The 23,871-nt window shown below is 37.0% G+C and overlaps 1 protein-coding gene across 1 annotated transcript in view; it reads left to right on the forward strand.

Moving 5' to 3' along the window:
• Positions 1–23,871, forward strand: part of LOC134649650 (uncharacterized) — a 112,367-nt gene that overhangs the window by 74,694 nt on the left and 13,802 nt on the right. Inside the window, exon 4 of the mRNA XM_063504488.1 lies at positions 1,191–1,419. Within this exon, the coding sequence (XP_063360558.1) occupies positions 1,191–1,419 (229 nt within the window). The remainder of the gene's footprint in view (positions 1–1,190; positions 1,420–23,871) is intronic.

Genomic DNA, 23,871 nt, shown 5'->3' on the forward strand with positions numbered 1-23,871 from the left:
CCACCCTCTTCACCTGCAAACTTTTTGTGTCGGTTGAAAGTAGACGTGCGTGCGCGTCGCGCCGGCGCCGCCGGCTCGTCCAATCGTCCGCGGCGCGAGCCGGTATTGATGAGGAAGAGGTAGAATCAGGTCCAGCATCAGAACCAAGCGATCTAAGCTCTTACAATGACGAGTTCGGTAGAGTAGAACATGTGCCTACCATTAAAACATCTTCTCCAACTCGCTGGCATAGCGTGCTTGTGATGCTGGAAAGCCTTGCTCACTTTTGCAATAGATATCCGGTCAATAATTGCAGTGTTTAGTAGGTAATATCTAAATGAAAAAATTTGCTACACGCCGGCGCCGCCGCGCCGCCGCCGGCAAATTTTAGGTCGGCGCGCAGTTGCGCACGTCTATACTTGAAAGATTAGATACGTTTAGTCAACCTACGAGAGCCTTATTTTATCTGTGCCATTTCACCATTGGCTGAATGAGTGACGAGTCACGTGGTTTTGTTTGTTTACCTTTTTATATTACCTACCAAAAGTAAACTATCCTCTCTAGGACTTAACATTTCGTATATTATTTGATAAGATGTTGAAAACGTAATAGCAAAGCAAATTGTCTACATTGGTACGACGGAGTACTTACATCACCTACATGTCATGGTAGGATTAGAATCATGTGACCAATAGAGCTATAAGGGAACTAACCAGCAATAATCAGGCGGATACATGAACTTGGTGAGATACCCTATTCTGAATAATAATAATTTCAGCCTATACGTCCCACTGCTGGGCACAGGCCTCCTCTTATGCGCGAGAGGGATTAGGTTGTAGTCCCCACGCTAGCCCAATGCGGATTGGGGACTTCACATACTTTGAATTTCTTCGCAGATGTATGCAGGTTTCCTCACGATCACGATGTTTTCCTTCACCGAAAATCTAGTGGTAAATATCAAATGATATTTCCTACATAAGTTCCGAAAAACTCATTGGTACGAGCCAGGATTTGAACCCGCGACCTCCGGATTGAAAGACGGATGACATATCCACTCGGCCATCACGACATATCTTTTTCTGAATAATAAATGGAATAAATTGACAGGATGAGCGATAGACATGACAATATCATACCCAAACCCTATAAAGCAATTTCAGAAGAGAGTATTTAGGGAATAATTAATGTTAATAACTGAATATTATTTCCAGTCAGAAGAAGAACAGCGCGCCGGCTCCCTCCCCCGCCTACCCTCCATCGCGGGCACCGCCACCGCGCCTGCCGGCCCCGTCAAGTCGGCGCGGTACCGCGCACCGGGATTCCGCACGGCGACGCGGGCGGCGTCGGCGCCGGGGCTGCACGCGCCGCGCCGACGCCGACCGCCGCCGGCGGCGGTGCAACCGTCGCCTGCTGCGCCTGCTTCCGCGCCTAGCTTGCAAGGTATGTTCTCATCTATCACTTCATACTTTTGCCTTAGGGCCACGGAACGCACGCTGGACGCTGACACCGACGACCATACAATTGTTTTAACCAATATATTGCATCAGTGTTCTTAGTTACTAGGTGTATTACCTCCTTGATTTGCAAATTACATACACGAATTTGATTTTATGCATACATAGATAAGATAGCATCTAATGGAAACATTCTACGATAACTCAAGCAAATCAGACATTCGACACATACCTGTGTAACAAAACATGTTAATATTTCACATTCAACAGTCAACTTGACACCAAATGCCGTCAACCTAAAATATTGAAAAGTTACAAATCAGCATTACAAGTTACATTCCTACAGTCACGTACCTATTTGCCAACTGTTAGCAACGATGACGGTATGATTAGATGCTTTAGAAGCGGTAGTTTAGGTACCAAGACCGTAACGAATGTTTTATGCAAATACTTTTAGTTAGCGGAGTATGCAGCATAAGCAATGACGCTGGGAAAATTGGAAAAAGTGCCGTTCCTAATTCGTAAACTACAGTTTTGCAAATTAATAGTGTTGTTAATGTCCTATTAATTTTTAAATTGGATGGTATACAAATGACACTTAACTTTTGTGAAAACTGGCGATGCGAATTTAATACATATTCTAATTAATATTTTTTTAGATTTACTTAAGTATTATATGGTAGACAGTATCGTGACTGGTATCGCAATAGTACCGCAGTTTCGGGCTGTCGAAAAACTAAGTCTAATTAACTACTTCAAATACTCAAGCTAAATAACCATGCTCCGCTCCGATAACGTTATATACAATTGACGTGGTTATGTTTTCATGCTTGTTTCTGGTCATATTTATGCCAAACTGTTCAAACGAATGACTAATTCGCACGTGGCCTATGTCGTGAACGTCGTGATTATTGAATTCTCTGATAACTTTGATAAAACGTACAAGACAAATTACCATCCGTTGATTTACAGTCCTATTCGAATTTGCTCACAACCACATATACAAGGTGGCCCAAAAATACGCTGACAAAGAATTTTTAGGAATATTTTTCTTAATTAGGTACACGTCTTTTACAAAAGGGGCACTGGGGCCAAAAGGTACAAAATCTTTAAAATGTGATAAGCTAACAAGTATGTAGCCGTTCATCTTTTTTTCTTAAGTGGCTTTCGTACTATATATTATTAACTAACGAAAATGTAATTTTTTAAGGATTTGGTTAACAGAATGTAAACAGATACAAATTGACAGTTGAACGTCGGTTGCAAAATCACAAAATTACTCGTCCGCCTCGCTAAAACAAAGCATGTAGGTACGTTTCCTTCGTATTTAGAACAGCCAGTACTTACCACCCGCATACTGTGTCGCCAAGTCAGTTTAAGCAGACTGGCTAAGGAGGTCAAGCCTCTTTAGGCCGTCCGCCGTTGTTTTTGCAATTGATATCTTTATGCACGGACAGCGATCGAAACGTGAAAAGAGTGGCGAGACACCTTCAATGGAATTCCGAATGTTTTTGCGGACTCTGTGAAGGTTAGCCATTAAGTGATAGGCTTTTCAAAGTCTATTAAGAAAGCGGTTTCTACACTGTTGCGTACGGTAAGAGATGGCGCCTTCTCTTTTTTATGAACCGTGAAGTTATGTTGTTATTTTTTGCATTAAGTAAGTAACTGCGTTTATCATGATTGTTCTATCTACACGGATGTGTGGGATGTATCAACTGCGTGGGTATTGGATATGAACATTATGTAGTAGACCGTATCCATATTTTTAACCGACTTCTAATCTAAAAGGAGGAGGTTATCAATTCGGTTGTATGTTTTTTTTTTATGTTACTCCATATCTCCGTCATTACTGGACCGATTTTGAAAATTATTTTTTTGATTGTATGTATATGCATACAGATCAGATCAGATGGTGTCCCGTTTTTGTCAAAACCCAGTTCTGATGATGGGATCCATGAGGAATCGAGGGAACTCCTCAAATCTTAAAGGCACACATATAGTGATTTTTGTATTTTTATCAACAAATCAAGCATATACATTCAAAAAAGTGACATTTGATGAAGTGGAACTGCTGATGATGATCAGAACGGAACTCTTCAACGATGCATAGCACACGTCTGACGATTTGTCCTCTTCGTTATGTTTGTTAAGCAAGTTAAGTTTTTAAGCTACATTTTTGTCAAGCTCGAGTGCTGATGATGGGATCCATGAGGAATCGAGGGAACTCCTCAAATCTTAAAGGCATGCGTATAGAGATTTTTGTATTTTCATCAACAAATCAAGCATATACATAAAAAAAAGTGACATTTGATGAAGTGGAGTTGCTGATGATGATCAGAACAGAACTCTTCAACGACGCATAGTTCACGTTTGGCGATTTGTCCTCTTCGTTATGTTTGTTAAGCAAGTTAAGTTTTTAAGCCACAATTTTGTCAAGCTCGAGTTCTGATGATGGGATCTACGAGGAATCGAGGGAACTCCTCCAATCTTAAAGGCATGCGTATAGAGATTTTTGTATTTTCATCAGAAAATCGAGCATTTTCATTAAAAACTGTCGCATTTGATGAAGTGGAACTGCTGATGATGATCATAACGGAACTCTTCAACGACGCATAGCTCGCATTTGGCGATTTGTCCTTTTCGTTATGTTTGTTAAGCAAGTTAAGTTTTTAGGCACATTTATGTCAATCTCAAGTCCTGAACATGGTATCCATGAGGAATCGAGGGAACTTCTCAAATCTTAAAGGCATCCGTATAGAATTTTATATATTTTCATCAGAAAATCAAGCATTTACATTAAAAACTGTGGCATTTGATGAAGTGGAACTGCTGATGATGATCAGAACAGAACTCCTCAACGACGCATAGTACACGTTTTGTGATTTTCAATTTCGATTTTGACTTGGATTGGGCCCCGGACTCCGGACTCGGACCCGTACTCGGACCCGTACTCGGACTCGGACCCAGACCCGGACCTTGACCCGGAAAACCACTATGATACCTAAACTAAATCAACCACTATGATTACCATAAAATGTATACATATTACCAAATAAAGTATAAGCACCGTTAAGTGGGTTAGGCTAGTAGTTAGAGAAGTCGGTTTTTTTCTATTAAAGATTATTTAGTTGGTTAAATCAGTTAGGTTAAATTTAGATTAAGGAAAAGGATTAGGTTGTATTAGAATAAGCAAATATTCCAGAGTTTTCAGTTATACATTTATCTGCATAATATTTAATTATTCATGGCGAAGACCATTTGTAGGGCATACTGCTTAACATAGATTAAAATTAAATAAGATTAAGATTAAAATATTCCCATATTGAGTAATTATGTTAATGACTATAACTATTACAATTACCTACAATAACTGTTTTTGCTGTACTAAATAGGTATTCAATTACCTCTCGAAACTGCATTTTGCGTATCATTATAAGTCAACCATGTCAACGGATTGCAATTTTTCCCACAGTTATAATGGTATTATACTTTTTAAAGAAAATATATAGACCTAACGTCTAAACGTTAAGGACTATATTTGATTGGCTGTAAAGCAATATAGTTTGATTCGCAAACATTGAACCCACTTAGCATTGCACAGGCTTATTGAAACTAAGTAAACGTTACGATTTCCATGGATTTCTTTAAAAGCACTTCAATGGAAAGAAATTACGTAATATGTTCTGCAATATACTCCGGTTAATACAATTTCAGTTGCACATTCTTTATACAGTTTTGCAAATGCACATGTTTATTGCACATGGTCGACGAAATCTTGAACAAAGTTATCTTAAAGAACCAATAAGATAATTTCTATTACTTAGGATCTTGGGCCTCTATCACTAACCCTAAAGATGAGTGATAGAACTCTCTCAAAATATTATTAAATTGCCGGCTTATCTACAAGTAACAAGATTTATTCTCATTATAAAACCACATAGGTCATTTTATGGCATCTTACTTTGTAAACCGAGAAAACCTACACTGTCTGAGAAAACCTATGCTGTTCATCTTGTAAATGATGTTAGCTGCCTTTCTCTAGTTTCTCTGACTACGTTATAATAATATACGCCATTAATAATACGTACCGTCAAAGATACATATACATTTTCGCTATATGGCATAAAGTTATAGAGTATAAAATAATACATCTTTGACGTTACTGTACGTTGTTTGCAATGCAAGTATGTAATGTAACTGACGACGTCAAAGGGAGCTGGGCCCAATTTCGACGCGCACGCAAATCGTACAATATCTCATTGACAAATGCAATCGATTATCTTACGCTCAGAACAATTGAAGTAAGAATAGCAGGAGCCCGTCTTTCCCCGGGTTCAACGAACCTTTCGCAAGGCTCCACGCGCCAGTTGCCAGTCACGGATGGCGATTTTACCGACGTCTAAAAATTTTTGGAAACCATAATGATCGCTAAATTAAAGATTACAATGAATGCTACCACCAGTACAGATAAAAACGTCATTTAAACTAAATAAAATAGCGTTTATAAATTTCAAACTAGTACGTAAGTATTGTAGCTAGAGCTACCCATATGGCTAGTAGGTACATACTTAAAGGTATGCCACCTACCGCTAGGGTTGCCAACTATTTTTTGGTAGAATATAGTATTTTCCAGAATAGGGCATCAAAAATATAGTACATTTCAAAAAAGTATGGTACTTTTAGATAAAATACTAAACATAAGTGTAACATACGTTTAATCGGAAATATAGTATTATAGCGTACTATATATTTTTCCAAAAGTATATAGTACAGAGAGCCAAAATATAGTACAATACTATATAATATAGTACGGTTGGCAACCCTACCTACCGCCCACAAAGTACCAAGTAAGAAACTTTTATGTTACGAAGGTTAATAGCTGTGTATATTGGATTGGATGCAATAAGGAAGATTTTTAGGTTTAGCATTAAGATTAAGGCGCTTTGTAAAATTAAGTACCTACATTTCACGTTTTCCTTGAATATTTTGACACACATTTTGTTTTCATAATTTAAAGTTCAATTAAGGTGACTTCATTGTCAGTTTTATAAAGAACAGTTAACCGTTCGATACGATGTACATTCCTTAGGTATATCTAAATACAAACGTAAACCCTAAACATTTGAGAACGTTGACATGATATGTATCTTACTGATTTATATAAAACCGAACGTATTGTCTAGGTATACATACTTTTCTGAACGTCCTTGACGCACTCGTTTTTTATTGCATTCACAAGGCATAGCATTAATACCATATTCGCTCGTATGCTTTGTTGTACACAATGCAGTATCGGTGAGTGAAAGTCCAATCACACGGCTGAGTGCTTGTTGTCCCAGCAGATATTGTCCTAGATATAAGACAATATTGGAAAATTACGCACGCTTTTTATTCGTGGATCATTATACATGACTCAAAACGCGAGAAAGGTCATCTCTAAAACATTTCGTATATAGTAGCTTAATTTTTGACGTTGTCTTCTGCGCAATTTTAAAGGTAACATTCGGATGGTAACTTATTTATTACTGTTGATTATTGTTGGAAGTGTTGGGACGTTATGTATTGCTACGGCAATGACAGCTGCCGCGTCAATTTCCCTGATAAAATGACTGACAATCATTATATTAATAATGTATGAGTATTGTAACGCCTCGTATTGAGTATTCTAACAAATAAGTATACCAAAGCATAAAGAATTAACTAGGTTAAACGTTAAACAGTAGACCTCGCTCGTCCTGTGCAATTTAGGACGCCAAAGAAAGACATGCTCTCCTAAGAACCGTAAACATCTTTAGTCTTTGAGGGCTAACGGTATGTCTACTTCGCACTCCAAATAAGGCATTGTGTTTGATAGCTCGTGACATTGCTAATTTTGTGATATCACAAAATTGTCATAGCCTCTTCAGTCTATACATATGTATAGTAATATGTGCTTAAATTTAAGTTAGAAATGTAGACAAATCATATGTGATTTGTCTACATTTCTAACTTAAATTAATCTAACTTATATTAATTAACTTTAATCATATGTGATCCTACGACTATGTAATCGTTTAACAACTAAATATCGCTATCAAATATGGAAAAGACGTAAAATCAATAAAAACCGGTTAAAATGTTATTTACATACGGATAAATTACTATAATAGTGTGGTAAAATCGACTATGGTAGCCGTGTTGTAGTAGTTAGATGATTTTGACAAGCGATAACTCTAGATAATATATTCATGACATGTGTTATTACATGGCCGTCTTTTACAAATTTGTAAAAAAATAAAGTGTAAATATTTTCATTAGATATAATCTTACAATTTGATAGTTCTGATTGGTGATTTCGCCACTATTATCCTACTCCCAAGAACACTAACAACATTGCTAAGAAGTAAGAATGTTTAAGTGAAAAAAAAGTAGGGCTCTAGAACGTCTATAGAAAACTTGTTTAACCATGCGACCCACGCCTCGGTCGACTTACACTGCTAAAACAACGGCATTTCCATATTGATAAGCAAGTTTCGTAACGAATAAATAACAGGTGGACACCAAGTATTGATACTTGTCAGTAGGTATACGTAATAAGTAGCACCTTTCGAAAAGTTCAAACCCGTTGTGAGATAACGTTTCCGGTTCGCTAAATGTGTGGACGGCGGGTTACGAACGGACTAGTTGACGTTTTTCGGAGTATGTCAGGTCCGGTTTTCTACAGATACCTACGTTAGATCTTATGTCAGTTAAATATGTTTCTTTTTTATGAAAAGGGTTTTTATAAGACAGAGTCAGATTAATCAGCTGAAAGAACTAAACTGTCAAATATAAGTAAATACATATTACTTACGTGTTTCGACTTACATTAATTTAACTTTCTCTGTGTATTTTGTCTTGGTCATATTTTATCAGACTGTACATTATATATGTACCGTCTGTTTATACATTTAATTAACCTATTTAAATATTACCGATTTCTTAAACTTACATATCTCACTTTTCTATCTAAAAGAACCACAGAACATATTAAAGAGGTTAGAATGGCTATCGCGCACAGTTAGTATCGGAACCAGTGTCGCCGCTCGTTCCTCTCCACATTTACTAACACTCGCGAAACGGTAGTAAAAACTAGCTAGCGCCTTGTGTGCGTGGTGAATGGATACGCCTCCTTTAGACAGATTTGACGTCTGGCTTCTTAATCTGAACATTATTGTGGCGCAAAAAGGCATGTTTACATCATTTTCGGTCAGCGCGGGCGAGTAGCATGCGAGCGTTTGCTCAAAACCCCGCGGCGACACGTACCCTGCTCGCTTCGCCATTCTACTTGTTCTGTGAAAATAACGATAAAAATGTAATACCAAATAGAAAATAAATCAAGGTTTTGTAAGTTAAAACGCTGTAATACAGTTACTGAACCGTTTTTCATAAACTTTGTATGTTAAGTTACGCCAGGCTTAACGAAGAACAAAATTGTCCTTTAAAAAACCTTGTATGTCACTTAGCTACGCATAATCGCGCTATCCAAACGCAGCTATGAAGGAAATGAGGACAGGGACCTTGTCCCAATCTACTCCATTCGTTATGATACTTGTATACGCCATTTGTTAATCCTACGCAGTTAAAACAGATTGTCCGATTCTCTAAACTAGTATTTCCTTGGTGGTTCATCAAAGTTATGTGACGGCTTCGTTAAATGTTGAGTGTGGGTTTAATTGCTGTTGCAAATAATAATAATGTCTTGGACAGTAAACTTAGTTGCAGGTAATAATGGGACTCTCCATACAGAGTATATTTTTTTGGATTGGCATAATAGTAGCACACAAAGTAAGTATCGGTCCGACATGTACATTGGAGTTCCTGCACTTATATATTCTAGGCAGGCGTAAAATAAAGACCTAATTAACCACAGGTGTTTTTATATTACTTTCTTAATATAAAACGCAATGTTTAAATTAACACGTAAAAGGTCAAAAACGTGGTATGTTTCTGTAAAGCAATTTGTTGGCATGAGAACCAGTTTGTTCGTGATATCATCTTACTTTTTGTGGAGTGCCTATGGCGGTTTGGTCATTTACTTTGGCCGGCACCGGTTCTGTATTTCTTACAGTACAGCTAGCTGTCTTAAAGGATTAGATCCTAGTCAGCATTCATGATAAAAACTCACCCAAACCCATAAATGGCAAGTATGTAACCAAATCAAGAATTTAAACAAAATTTAATCTCTTAAAATAAATAAATTTTCTATTGGTAGGACAAAATCGTTGTGTGTGAGTGATGCATGGAAAAAGAGTTGGTAGTTTTATACTCGTTGCTTCGTTCATGCTCTCCATTCTGGAGGCATACCTCCAGAATGGAGAGCATGAACGAAGCAACGAACATCTCATAAGACGCCTTCCCACCTTGCTAATGTTTTTCATACTTATTAATTTCTTAATACTTCAAGGTAATATATGTATGACTATATGTACTTTTACAATTTTCAAATCTTATTTCCTTCAACCTTAAAGCGAAATGTGGCTTCTAGTTAACGCTTAGGACCTTCATAATCCATTAAACATATACAATCGTGATGTAATGCTAATAATACACGTCGTTGATCTATTACTAGCCTTGGGAGCTCGCCATGCCTTGACTTTATAAAACAAACGACGGGCTTATTAACATAAACTAATAATAGTACCTAATGCAAAAACTGTAGGAGCACTCTTCTGTTCACTTAAGGACTTATCTCAAAGGATTTGTGAACTATATGTAGGCCCTACATTGTAGGGTGACTACTATAGTACGTTGTTGGCCACTACCTACTTAACCTCCTAAGGCCCAAGGTCCTACCTATAGTACCTATTCAGTTCGATGTAATTTAAACCATGCTCAATTTGAACAGAGCCTCTTTTGCTTTGTTTCGTTAAATTTTCAAACAACGCAAAGTCAACTCTATTTCCTACAGTTTAGGTTCAAATTTCAGTGGCAAATTTTGGATGTTTCGTTTGTATGGCTGGGCCTTAGGAGGGTTAAGTAATTGGCCACTCCTAACAAATCATGGAAAGAAACAAGCCAATCGAAGCTTATTGTTAAGAGTGGGTGGCCATAACTAAAGCAGTCACCCTGAACTGTGGTGTATATTTTGACAACTAATTAAGCTTTGAGAAGCTTGTGAATTTTTTAGAATAAGTATAGTTTTAGTACGAGTAGTAGCTTAGTGATATGCTCTAATCTAAACAGACATAGAGCTTTATAGTTAACTTGGACACAATTTTTTAATTAATATAGTCAATAACGTTTTTGGAAAACAAAATTAACACGCTCCGATTTATTAGAATAACCCGTGAAATTAATCGTCGTTGTACTGGTCTAGAGCTAGTCGCATCCGCTTGCATCTTGCCTTGACTTTACAGCACAATGTAAGGTCTCAAGCAATAAATAAACGTGTGCGCGTTATTTATAAACTACAAAACGTACAATCGGCCGTAAAGATCCACAGCCGTGTTTATATGGCATTGAAATAAAGTGAAAAATGAATACATTCGTGTGTACCCAACTGTACTCACGATTATCAACACTCGGAGGTTACTTGGCTAGTGTTTGTACAATTGGTTTGCGTGTTTGCAAAATGGGACGTTTTTGGAATAACTTAAATAATGTACATTAAGGCCTAGTTTATTTTTTATAAGTGGCAAATCAGTTATTAGAAGAGTCATGTCTGAGTGGTGCGTTAGTTTACAAAACAGTCATAGTTTCTGATAAGTGATGGATTCGCTAAGCACAAACAAGCAATCGTGGCCAATTCTAAGCCTTCTGATAATTAATAACGAAGACCGTGAGAAGGCGAAGAGGAATCGTTGGGAAACGATCCACAACCAGGTCAAGTGCTAAGATAGAAAGAGACAGTGAGATTCGTATTTAATTATTTATTTATTTGCCATACAGTCGCAACTTTAGGTGGTCCTTCCTTTCATGTTTGACCACTTAGTAAAGTTGAACATGAAAACTATTAGAAACGTTCGGTCCGTATTAGAAACGATCTTAGTTACAAATAATTTCCATAATGTGATTATAAAACTCAATATCGAATCTAACACGCAATGTAAAAGAAAAAAAAAACAAATGCAACTTTACAATCAGACGTCGCGATTAGCTACGAAGTTCCAGCCCATCAGCCCTAGTAGCACGGTCGCATTTTTAATCGTTTATCACCATGCCTGTCACGTTCTAACAAGTATGTAAGTGCGAAAGTGACGGGCATAGTGATAGTCGATAAAAATGGAACCGTGCTCAGCCCGCAGATGTTTTGATTCAAAGGACCATGTATAATCGATTTTGTAATTGACAAATCTTGGCCGTTAGATAATAAGTACTATTTCACAACTGACATTGGTGTTATGTAACGAAATATGAATAAAAATTACACTGTAGACTTTCTGATTTAGATTTCATACATTGATTTTCATTCATACATAAGACGGTGCGAAAAGGCCAGCAAGCTGGATAATGGATAATGTCTTAAGTTACCTAATCGTTGTATAAATACAATCTTTGTGGACATCCTTAGACGTCGACATGTAATGTGATATCTTTTCCACTTCAATGCTGTACCTACGATTAAAAATGGCTTAGTTACTTTCCAAGATTTATTGATGACCATGACCTTTCCTGAAAGACGCTGGTTTTACATTTGTAGAGAATAGATCTTCTTGTAGGTAATTAGGTCATGAACCTACGGCAAACCCGCATTACCTTAATTTAAAAATTTCTCCATATTATAGCTTACTTTATTATACACTAGCGACCCGCCCCGGCTTCGCACGGGTTAACAAATTATACATAAACCTTCCTCTTGAATCACTCTATCTATTGAAAAAAAAAACCGCATCTAAATCCGTTGTCTAAATCTAAACAATAAACATTATTAGTATATGTATCACTCAATGGCTTTTGTAATACATTTGGTATTTAACAATCTATAACTTATGTATTAGTAACATTGAACTTAGGTACATATTTGTTGTAATGTAACACATACATGCTGATATTGTATTCTTTGATGCTGATACGCCGCGTCCAGGCTCGGTGTGGTCGGTCATTGCATTGCAAGAGCGATTTCTACCCTTACAACTAGAAAGGCAACGACACGGTAAAAACATAGGCGTAGCTAGTCTAGTACAGCGGTCGGCAACCTGCGGCCTGCGGGCCGCATGCGGCCCGTGAACCTGTCACTTGCGGCCCGCGAGCCGCCCTGGCTATTTTGTATGTAATATTGACAAACGACAATATCTGATAAAGTCATAAATATTAACAAAGTGCGGCCCGCGTCAACTTCGTTAACTACTATGTGGTATGTGGCCCTTGGCTGCTAAAAGGTTGCCGACCGCTGGTTTAGTAGAACTACTGGTTTCCTCGCATAGAGAAAACATTCTAGGAAGTATTCGCGCTCGCAATGTTTTTTCCGAGTGTTATGGACGTTATGGAGATCAGTTTATTGGCGTGTAAATGCTTTCACTTCGGCTTTTACCCATGTTTTGTAATGAACCAATCAATTTGTAAACGATAATATTTTTAATTAGACTTGTTTATGACTTCCGTTGAAGTTTTCTTCGTGATTACTTGATGTTCCGGATTATTAAATAATTATCTATTGGTATCTCTCAAATTTGATTTCTACGCAGACTGATGTATCTTTAATAATAGGTAAGTAATTAACGTGAAGTTCATATTTACCTATTTATTAGCAATTCAACTCGTTACTAACTTACATAACCCTGACGGAATGACCTTTATTAACCTTTTGCTGTTAGTTCGTTTTGTCCATAAGCATATGAGTAAGTTTGATTTTAGCCTCGAGTACTTCTATAAGTAAGAACACTTCAAACATTTTATCGTACCGACATAAAAACAATTACAAGGGTGATAAATTAAAAGCAAATTGAAATCATGTGCCTCGGCTAAAAATATCCAATTACAGTTGCACTGGCTCGTCATACACTAGGCATAGCCTGTCTCCTAGGTAACAAATCAGTCTTAGGGCTTATTATCATCATTTGTGCAGATTTGACTTCTTGTCATGGTATAATAATATACTCCGCCTGGTACTCTCTTCCGAGATTCGCGAATGACCTAACTGTCACTTGCCTACGTCATCATGCTGTTTACAGGTTCTCAAACTTTAAAATGTGGGAGAATTTTAACCAACGGTGAAAATTATTTTAACGGCATTAATTTTAAGTTATTCATGTAGAAACATAGTAAAATAAAACAAATCTATACTGCCCTTTTCACTCCTACTCTTACAGTTCCGAATAGAACAGCCAACCATTTTCGTAACAAAACATTAATTACCAAGCTTACGACGTGAAAAGTTTGGAAAACACTGCGACTGCTGACACTGAGCGAGAAGGAAATAACAATTAACACGCGTTCGACAAGGATGACGGTCAGGGACAACATGGCGGATTGTCAAATGTGACAGCGCTATCCTGTGTTGCCAGTAGTGTAAACAGAATTACCCGAACGTCTGAAATTTCTTTCGTGAATCGGAAGATATTGCTAACGAATAATTAAAAATGACGTGTTATTGTAAAATTTAAGATAAAATACATATAAATGAAAATTATAAAATTATAAAGAAATATTTTAACTTATTAACCATAGATATAATGTACCCATGTAACATGTTATGTTGAAATAAAGTGGCAATGTTATTGTGACGTAGGCAAGTGACACTCTGGGAAGAGAAGACCATGTTTTATTAGACCATGTTACATGATGTTAAAATTCTATAAACGTTTCGTAAGCCTTTCTTAACGTGACACTCCGTCGAAGGCTACAATCACCGTATAATGGCATTATGATAAGCATTCGAGATTGAAATGTCAACCAGCGCTGGTGCTTGCGAGTTGCCTGTCAATCGGGAATAAAACTAAAAGGTTTTAACTATAATGGAGTTAACAAAGCAATGTAAACCCTCGTTGGCTCCCATAACATTAAGAGTCAAACGTATTCATAATGCTACATAGACCTTTTTTTATCCTCAACTGATTAAATGTCGAATAGATGTTACGCGCATAAGTATTGTGTTGTAATTTTGTAAATGTTTCAAATCGATTTTAGTGTTGTTCACAAGAGTTAGGGCAACTTGACTCCTATAAAGTGTATGCTGTTTTCCAAACATGTCGGCATCTTGAAGAAAGCTTGGGTGGAAGTCAAAGAATTGCTAGTTTGAAATATGGGTATCAATCAGCTCGGCGCCATCACTTTTATTAGCATTCTGAAGGCATAACTTTAGAACTCACTTCCCTGCTATTACGGTTGCACTTCCAGCTTCACATTATTATACCCGGCACCCTCATGATCAGCCAGTGTGGATAGGAAATGTTTTTCAAAAGAAAATGATTAACAAATTACACAGGAGTGATCGTGCACCGTGTAGAGAATGCCTTGTTTATAAACAGTTAAGTCTGACGTTTATTTAAACTGCATACCGTTACATTTGGAAGTATATGTTCTTCTCGAGCGTGCATGCTGAAACGAAGTAAACATGAAGTAGTTACAATATTCTAAGTCCAAATAAAATAGGACTCGGGGACGGTATTGAGAGTTTCAAGTTGGATGAGATCGGGTGCAAGTTGTATAAAATAATAAAGTAAAGGTTCAGCACTGGTCGTAGGCTAGTGATGAAGATGTGCCTATTAGTTTACCACCATTGTTTATGTTTAGTAAATTAGAGGCTTACAAACTGTATTCCAGCACAACTGCATAACATTGCATGCTCGTGTTTATTTTAGACTGTTATCATTATAACCATCTTTTCACAAGAGTACCTATGCAATCTTTGGCAGCGAAAGAACTTAATTACTACCATAATTACACCGCGACACAATAAGCTAGAGCGGTTTCCGTAGACCACAGCTGACGCAACCGCGGATGGTGCCATAGACAATGCAGTACAGTTACAGTGACCGTTACAATCATGTCAATTCCATCACGATTAGTAGAAACTTCCCTTTAATGTTGACGTTGATTAATGTCCTCTTGCGCAACAGTTAAAGCACACGCATGCTACAGTTTTGTAGCCACGGGACCACGGGAGTCTTAAATTAGCATACATCCAAGCTTAGTTAGATCTATTCTTGTGTAGTACTATGTCTCGAAAGACCCGATGTCTTAAAGATCCTACCCGATTGTAACCATATTACGTGTATACAGAGTGGTAAGAGATAGATTAGTATGAAAAGGTCCGAATGACATTGGTACCTATACCTATACAATCTACATTTTGGGCCAATTTCGGAACTAATATGTTTACTGCGTTCTTATTTTTGAGCCAATTTCTGAACTGATATGTTTACTGCGTCCTTTCTTTTGCTGGCTGTCTGACTATGGTTCTAGATTTGTACCCGTTAGTAAATTAACCTTCCTAAAGGGTGCGCCTGATTGGTTAGAAATTTCTTTTGCTTCAAGTATAAAAGATTGTATATGGTCAAAGATATTTTTCCTGTGGACATAATGAAATAAACGGACTTTAAAGCTTAAAGTTTGGGTACTTTTTTGTTATTGGCATGTTAAAATCGTCCACTTCTTCGAATTTATATGTAAAAAGTTAGAAATCTCAAATATGTTATACTTCCTAATATTAGGCTTCTACGTTCGGTACTGAATGTCTACATGTTCTCCAACGTATATTCATGAACCAACGCGTATTATCTCAGCTCATCGGTTAGGCAACGCTGTTATCGTACAGTAGCTATATAATATAATACAAGCGGAGATAAGGTACATGGTGCAATATGCATTAATGAACCTTGCGTAGAATGCGTCGTTAAACTCTTATGGTTGCGTCGTGTCAGTAAGTTGTACCCGTAGACGAGGTACCTATTGAATACGACTATGATTGCTTAGAAATTATCTCCTTATCCATAAAATTAACAACTCTCCTTGCTATACTACTCGTAGACTGCGATTTGGTATATCAAAAACTCCTGCCAATGTTAGTTTTAGCAAGACTGCACTCACGAACATTGAAAATGGTTAAAACTTAATATGAATATACAAAGTGATCTGTTCCCTTTGTTAATTAGTGTAAATTTACACATTAAATTAGTAACTCATAATATACTCGTAGTTTCTTATCTATTTAACTAACTGGCATTTCAATAAGTAACGGAGGCTGGGTTTCCTTTCGCGTGTAAGTAGAGACATCCAATCCCATACGTATAGAGGACAGTTATGTTCATTATTAAGTCCACACGAGCATGACTCGCGGTTAATATTGTCATCATCGTTACCATCATTTGAGATTAACCCGGTTAGATGTGTTTTTGATGGATCCTAAATAAGAAGCTAAAAACAAAAGCAGGTTAATAAGAAGTGGGAGCTAAGTGGAAACTCTAGATTTGGTTAAAATCGCAGGAATTAAAAGAATCGAAGCAACGTCAGGGTACATGTTCCGACGGCGAGCAATTACGAGGATCGATCGTTATTAAATAACATATGCCCTTGAAAAACTCTTAATTAAAGACCACCTTTCAAATATAAAAAAAAAAACAAAAGAACAAGTCAATAAAAGAATCTTCACAATTACGCATATTTGCGCACATCCATTATAGGTTTATTACAAGTTTTCATACAACCGGCATTGATTAAGAAGCTTGTATTATTCCAAGAGCTTGCAGATTTAAACTTTGAGATGGACCCTGGACCAGTATAGTGCGCTCTCATCAGGTTGTTAGGTAATTTACGTATCTCCAAGTCACAGTTACACTGGATCGTTGAAAAGCCGACTTGTCCTCGTCTGTGGTATCAATGGTAATACAAGGCCAGCAAAGGTTAGCCGTGCGACCACTTTCTACCGTCACCATGGGAAAACGGCATCTACCATGTACACGTAAACACGGTGAGCTTTCTACGACATTAAATAGGTATTTTATACGTGTAGCCGCCTCATTAATAATGCCTTTTACTATCCGAGACTACCAACCAACTACCAACCACCAACATTACTAACACCAATGCAAAATCGGCATAAGTACATTATAGCTTAATTTAAACAGTGCGGACTTAAACAGTGTTATTTGTAAATTACCAGCTGACAAGACAGGGGATTTGTTTATTTGTGTTATTCATTATTATCTGAAAATGTAATAATTTTATTTATAAGAATAAGATTGACTCTTTATTTTTCCATATCCTTTCATTGGGTTAAGTCAAAATGTGAAATATTTCGATTAACGTTTCCAACAATTTCCGTCACGTAGGTACCTACTAATAATAATATTTTTAGTGCTTATTTATATCGTGTAGAAAGGCGTTTACTTATTTAAAATTTAGAAGTTCAAAATATATAGAATACCTAAATAATTCAATCTTATTGACGGACTTCGCAGTTCGTGAAATCAGTCATACAATTATTTTGAAGTGTACCGCATTACACCTCTTGGCGGTCGGCTAATCTTCTCCGAAGTTATTAAGGTGGTTCGATTTTCATACAAAATTCAATCGACTTTCATTAAGTAACTACACACTATTACTACATAAATATTTCCGCATTTATCTTCTTTCGAATATTCATTTTTGCTAAATGAATAGGAAAACAATGTTTCATACAGAAATCATGCAAAAATCATAGTTAACTTTTCATCAATTTTACGTATGTGTGCGTCACAAATGTCGTGTACGGATACATTTGCGACGTTGCCATACCATTTCCGACGTTGCCGGGTTGACCACGGCGCGAATTTGAAGTGCCGTCATGTTTAGCGCAATTTTGTTGCACTACCCGATTTTGTTGAATAAGTACCCGAAGTTCGTCAGCTTAGCTAAGAACTATCATGGCGCGTTTTGTAAACAGTCGCTTTTTTGCTTACAAACGGAAGGTTCCCGGTTCAAACCCCAGTCATTGTATGCTGGGACATAACTTTTTGTATTTTTTTTTACACCTAAATTTCGTGTTGTGTTTTTTATTTTTATTTAATTTTTCTTATTTTCAAAAATCGATGGATTAAGTATGGGCTAAGCGTATTCGTTTAATTTTTACAAAGATAATTAGAAATTATACTCTACCTAATCTTTTTGATTTTTACAATCAGGACATCCTCACAGCAATAAAAAAGAAATGTATAAAATTTCCTGTGGTTGATAATAATGGAATTTTGTCTATGAATGAAAAACACAATTATTACTAATTACTACCAGGTATGTAAATTATAACTTTATTAGAATCCATATTGTTGCATCATCTTTCTTCCTAATATTTTTTTCTATCATGATTCATATTATATTTCTTTCAGGTACAGGGACTACTACGGATAACAAATATAAAAAAATGTACTGTAGGTACTTGAATTAAAAAAAAATGATTTCCTTTTATTTTATTTTACAATTACCTACTACTTTATTAGAGGCTGGGCAGTAAGGGATTGCTTTACTTGTAGAACAAACTATTAGCGCTTTAAAAAAAACTGATACCTGACACTTACAAACTGGACTTCCTTGGGCTTTTCTACTAAGAATCGTCAGTAGGTATTCTCCATCCTAGCATAAAAAGATATCCTAAAATGTCGGTCATCACGTCAGGTTTTAGTATCAAAAATGTTTCCCAGCCTGCGTGACGTAGCGGAAACTAAAACTTCTATACAAATATTTGGGACATAGTTTTTATATTAGCTTCAGGATTCAACAAGAATATGCTAGTGATTCTGAGTTGGAAGAACCCAAAAAGATCATAATCTGTGAAAATCAGGTATTGATTTTTTTTTTGAAAACGTTGATAATGTATTTTATTGATAATAGCTACCCGCCCCGGCTTCGCACGGGTTAACCAATTATACATAAACCTTCCTCTTGAATCACTCTATCTATTAAAAAAAACCGCATCAAAATCCGTTGCGTACTTTTAAAGATCTAAGCATACAGACAGACAGACAGAAAAGCGACTTTGTTTTATACTATGTAGTGATAGTGATGATGATGATACTGAATATCTGGGGGAAGCGCTGGTGGCCTAGCGGAAAGAGCGTGCGACTTGCAATCCGGAGGTCGCGGGTTCTAACCCCGGCTCGTACCGTCGTACCAATGATTTTTCGGAACTTTTGTACGAAATATCATTTGATACCTATTTACCGGAACCTATTTATATACCGATACCTATTTTTCGGTGAAAGAAACCAATGTGAGGAAACCGGACTAATCCCAATAAGTTTACTCTCTGGGTTGGAAGGTCAGGGCAGTCGCTTTCGTAAAAACTAGTGCCCATGCCAATTCTGGGATTAGTTGCCAAGCGGACCCCATGCGAGGAAGAAGAGATTGAATATCTGGGAGACCGACCAAAGCTCAGAAAATATATAAAAACCCAAAAATGCGCGTTTTTTCACAGATCAGACCTAGCTAAGAGATCAAACCCCTTATAGCAAATTTCATCGAAATCGTTAGAGCCGTTTCTGATATCATCCAAATATATAAATAAATATATATATAATAATTGCTCGTTTAAAGGTAAGATAACACAAAAAGGACAAAAATAAACAAAAAGAAATTACCTACTCGCACCAGTCTTGAACCCCAATCCTCTTGCACGTATTTCCACGAACATACCGTAACGCTATTGCAGTATACTTACGTTGTGTGAAATTGTCTACTATAAGCATCACGGAAACACTGCTTGCATGTGTGAGTTATAGTAGGAAAAAGCATGACAGCAACACTCCGTCGACTTTAAAGGGTGGTTTTTGCACAATGAAGTATTCAATGTTTATATTAATAGTTCAATATTTACTTAAAGAGTTCGCTAAACATAGTTTTAAGTATACCAATACCAAGACCATTCCATAAAAAAATTAAACATGAAATTTTGCGAAAGTGGCACCATCTAGCGAGGGTTAAGCTTTGAGTAACCTAGTCGAACCACCTTAAGTCCAGATTCCAAGTTAAGATATGCGCAAGCGCAAGAGCACAGAGGGGCTACCGCGAAAATCGAATTTCGCAAATTGCGGACATTTTTATCTGTCACTCTAATTATGCCTTCATTGGAGTAAAAGAGAAAGATCCCCGCAATTTGCGAAATTCGGGTTTCGCGGTAGCCCCTCAGTATCTGTTCGAAACGAACGAACCCACTGGTGCGACTTGCTTGCTATGCTCTATCTGCCGCTGTCACTTTAGCTTGATATGTTTAGAACAAGTTGCACATTCCCACGCAATGCTCAACCATATGAGATGGCTTTATTCTACTGGTAGCCCTCAACTGAAAATATGATCCCAATATTTCCAATATAATCACTACATAGTACAAAACAAAGTCGCTTCCCGCTGTCTGTCCCTATGTATGCTTAGATCTTTAAAACTACGCAACGAATTCAGATGCGGTTTTTTTTAATAGATAGAGTGATTCAAGAGGAAGGTTTATGTATAATTTAAACCCGTGCGAAGCCGGGGCGGGTCGCTAGTTCAAATATAAAGCGCGTCGCGCTCTTAGTGTAAGGCCTGAGTGGACGCTCGAAGAGGAGCGTTTGGCGGGGAGTGCAGCGTGGCGTCGGGCTCACAAGTGATTAGAGCAGCGTTCACTAAGGCCGCTGCACGCCCAACTCGAGCGTCCACTCAGGCCTTACACTTACTCGTGAGTTGCGTAAAGTTGCTGAAAACATGACGTCTTCACAAACGAATTTAATCTCAATACGTCAGTTAGCGTCATCCGGAATTAAAAACCGGCTCACCTTCTGCGCGAGCGCCTGATGTGAATGTTGTGATCGTTTGTCACGCGACGCGTGCGCAATTGTGGCCCAGGGTTGTCAAGTAGGCACATATAAGTTAGATAAACAGTTTTAGTAACTTTTGTTTACCTACCTATGAGTAGTTTTAACAGATATGGAAAAGTAAAGTAGGTAGGTACACTTCGAATTATAAATATGTAATAACATAAATCCCAGTCTTTGATCTTTAGTCTTTAATAGTTTAAAGACAGATACCTACTACATACGCTGTTTGTTACTTAATTATTTTTATACGTAGATAAGTACTCTCAAAGAGTAGTATAATATATAGGGTACTCTCCTATATCACAAAGAGAAAGTTAGTGCATGTGACAACCCTAAGGAGAGCTACAGATAATCGTATCACAAGCATGACTTATGGACATTGCAGTTGCGGCTAGAGGCATCGGACATAATTGGCCTACTAGGGTAATGTGATCAATTAAAAACACTAAGGAAGTACCTGTACCTACCATAGTAAGCTGGAGACCAGATTTTAAAATTAGTAAGATAACTTTGGGTAACTAACGTGCAGTGACAAGGCAGGGAAACCTATTAAGTGTAGTCAAATATTACATAGTAACTGCCCAAAACTCGTTTCTGTGCGTTTAAATCAGGAAATGTATGTTGATAAAAGATTGAATCCTGAATTCCGTTTGGTTAGTAGGTACTCGTATCTGTTGTTATAGGTTTAGCTAGTTGGGTGCAGATTCTATCTCGAACAAATGATCTTAACGTACAAGAGCATTTATCGTGATATGAAAATGACGAGTAAGAACGTTTCTTATAGGTATATAGACATCGGTCATCAATCCTTGAAAAAGCCGTATGCTAAACTCTTTCCAAATCTGACCGGGCGTTGACGTAGGTACATTTTGCCACAGGTACCAATTGTCTTCGCACCTCGCATTCGTAATGGCTAAGTACCATTCATTTTCAAATTATATCAGGTCACGGTCGTCATGGATCTATTGATTGTTTAACAATTTGCTTACATTGTCAAATACTTGATTGTTATCTCTAACATCACTTGATATTATGTACTTTGTAGGTACCTCCATGTCGTATAATTATCTTAAATGAGAACGTAATATAATATATTATGTAAAATACTACAGTGCAATGCTAAGGTTACAACTCACTCAACCACTGTTTTTGTAGACAGTGTAGTGATGTCATTATTCCGCTAATTCACGTTAAATGGTTTTTGATGCTACTTTTTAGGGTTTAGTTAGGGTTGGGTTAATTTCGAAATGTATCTATATTATTGAATGTACACGCGGTCGTTATCATAATATATTATGTTTAAAATTATTGATATATATATTACCACGTACAAAATAGTAAAAATTGTAGGCAACACAGCCAATCGAACTAGAATTATACAAAACTTGATTTTGCATGCTCAATATTCTTCATTGCACATATCCCGGATGCTTTCTCCGGCCAACGGACACCGTAACAGATGATTCCACTAATGACGAACTGGATGTACCTAATGATAAATGATTATGTGTGCACCGTAGTTCGTCTGTGGTTGAATTAGCTAAGACTCGTAGGAGCTGTGGTCGATTTCTGGAGCTTGCGCAATCTGAATGGAAAGTGATAATGAATGTGATGAGGCTGAAATGGTTCTTTTGCATTTTGTCTGTTAGGTTAAGTGTGTAACTGAGTGTTCTTTGAAGCCCGCTATACTGGCGATCGAAATCCAAAAGCAAAGAAATATCGTTAAAGGGTCTTTTTAGGGTTCCGTAGCCAAATGGCAAAAAACGGAACCCTTATGGATTCGTCATGTCTGTCTGTCTATCTGTCTGTCCGTCCGTATGTCACAGCCACTTTTTTCCGAAACTATAAGAACGATACTGTTGAAACTTGGTAAGTAGATGTATTCTGTGAACCGCATTAAGATTCTCATACAAAAATAGAAAAAAAAAAAAAATTTTTGGGGGTTCCACAAACTTAGAACTGAAACTCAAAATTTTTTTTTTTCATCAAACCCATACGTGTGGGGGTATTTATGGATACCTATCCATAGATACCCCACACGTATGGGTTCAAAAATGATATTGAGGTTTCTAATATCATTTTCTTCTAAACTGCGAGAGACACCTCCAAAGTGGTAAAATGTGTGTTCCCCCCCTGTAACTTCAAAAATAAGAGAATGATAAAACTTAAATAAAAATATATACATCCACCAAAAATTGGTTTGAAAGAGATCTAGTAAGTAGTTTTTTTTTAATACGTCATAAATCCCCTAAATACGGAACCCTTCATGGGCGAGTCCGACTCGCACTTGACCGCTTATTTTCTACTGTTATGCTCTAGGTCACGTACCTACCCATCCAGTCGAATGACTACTTAAATCTTTTTTTATTAGGGATTGTCATACAAGTCATATGTTAATGTACTTTAATTTAACAAACACTAAACTATAATTAAATAAAATTGCATATGGGAAAAAGAAAAGGAGTGACATACAAATTGTTGATGTGCCTATCATATTTTGAGGGTTTAGGTACCTACCTAATATTGATGTTGATCGCCATCTAGTTACTATGAATAATACTAGGTATATGATCCTTTATTAGCAAATCAGAAATAGTAGGTATTATTTTATTAGTTGCATTATCTCCTTTTCTGGTGTAGGTTTCTTTTTTATAAATGCTTTAATTTAAAAAAATTACCTTCATGCATTACTCGTACAATCAACGTCATTAATTCAT

The sequence above is a fragment of the Cydia amplana genome, chromosome 7 (assembly GCF_948474715.1).
Source record: "Cydia amplana chromosome 7, ilCydAmpl1.1, whole genome shotgun sequence".
Lineage (NCBI taxonomy): Eukaryota > Metazoa > Arthropoda > Insecta > Lepidoptera > Tortricidae > Cydia > Cydia amplana.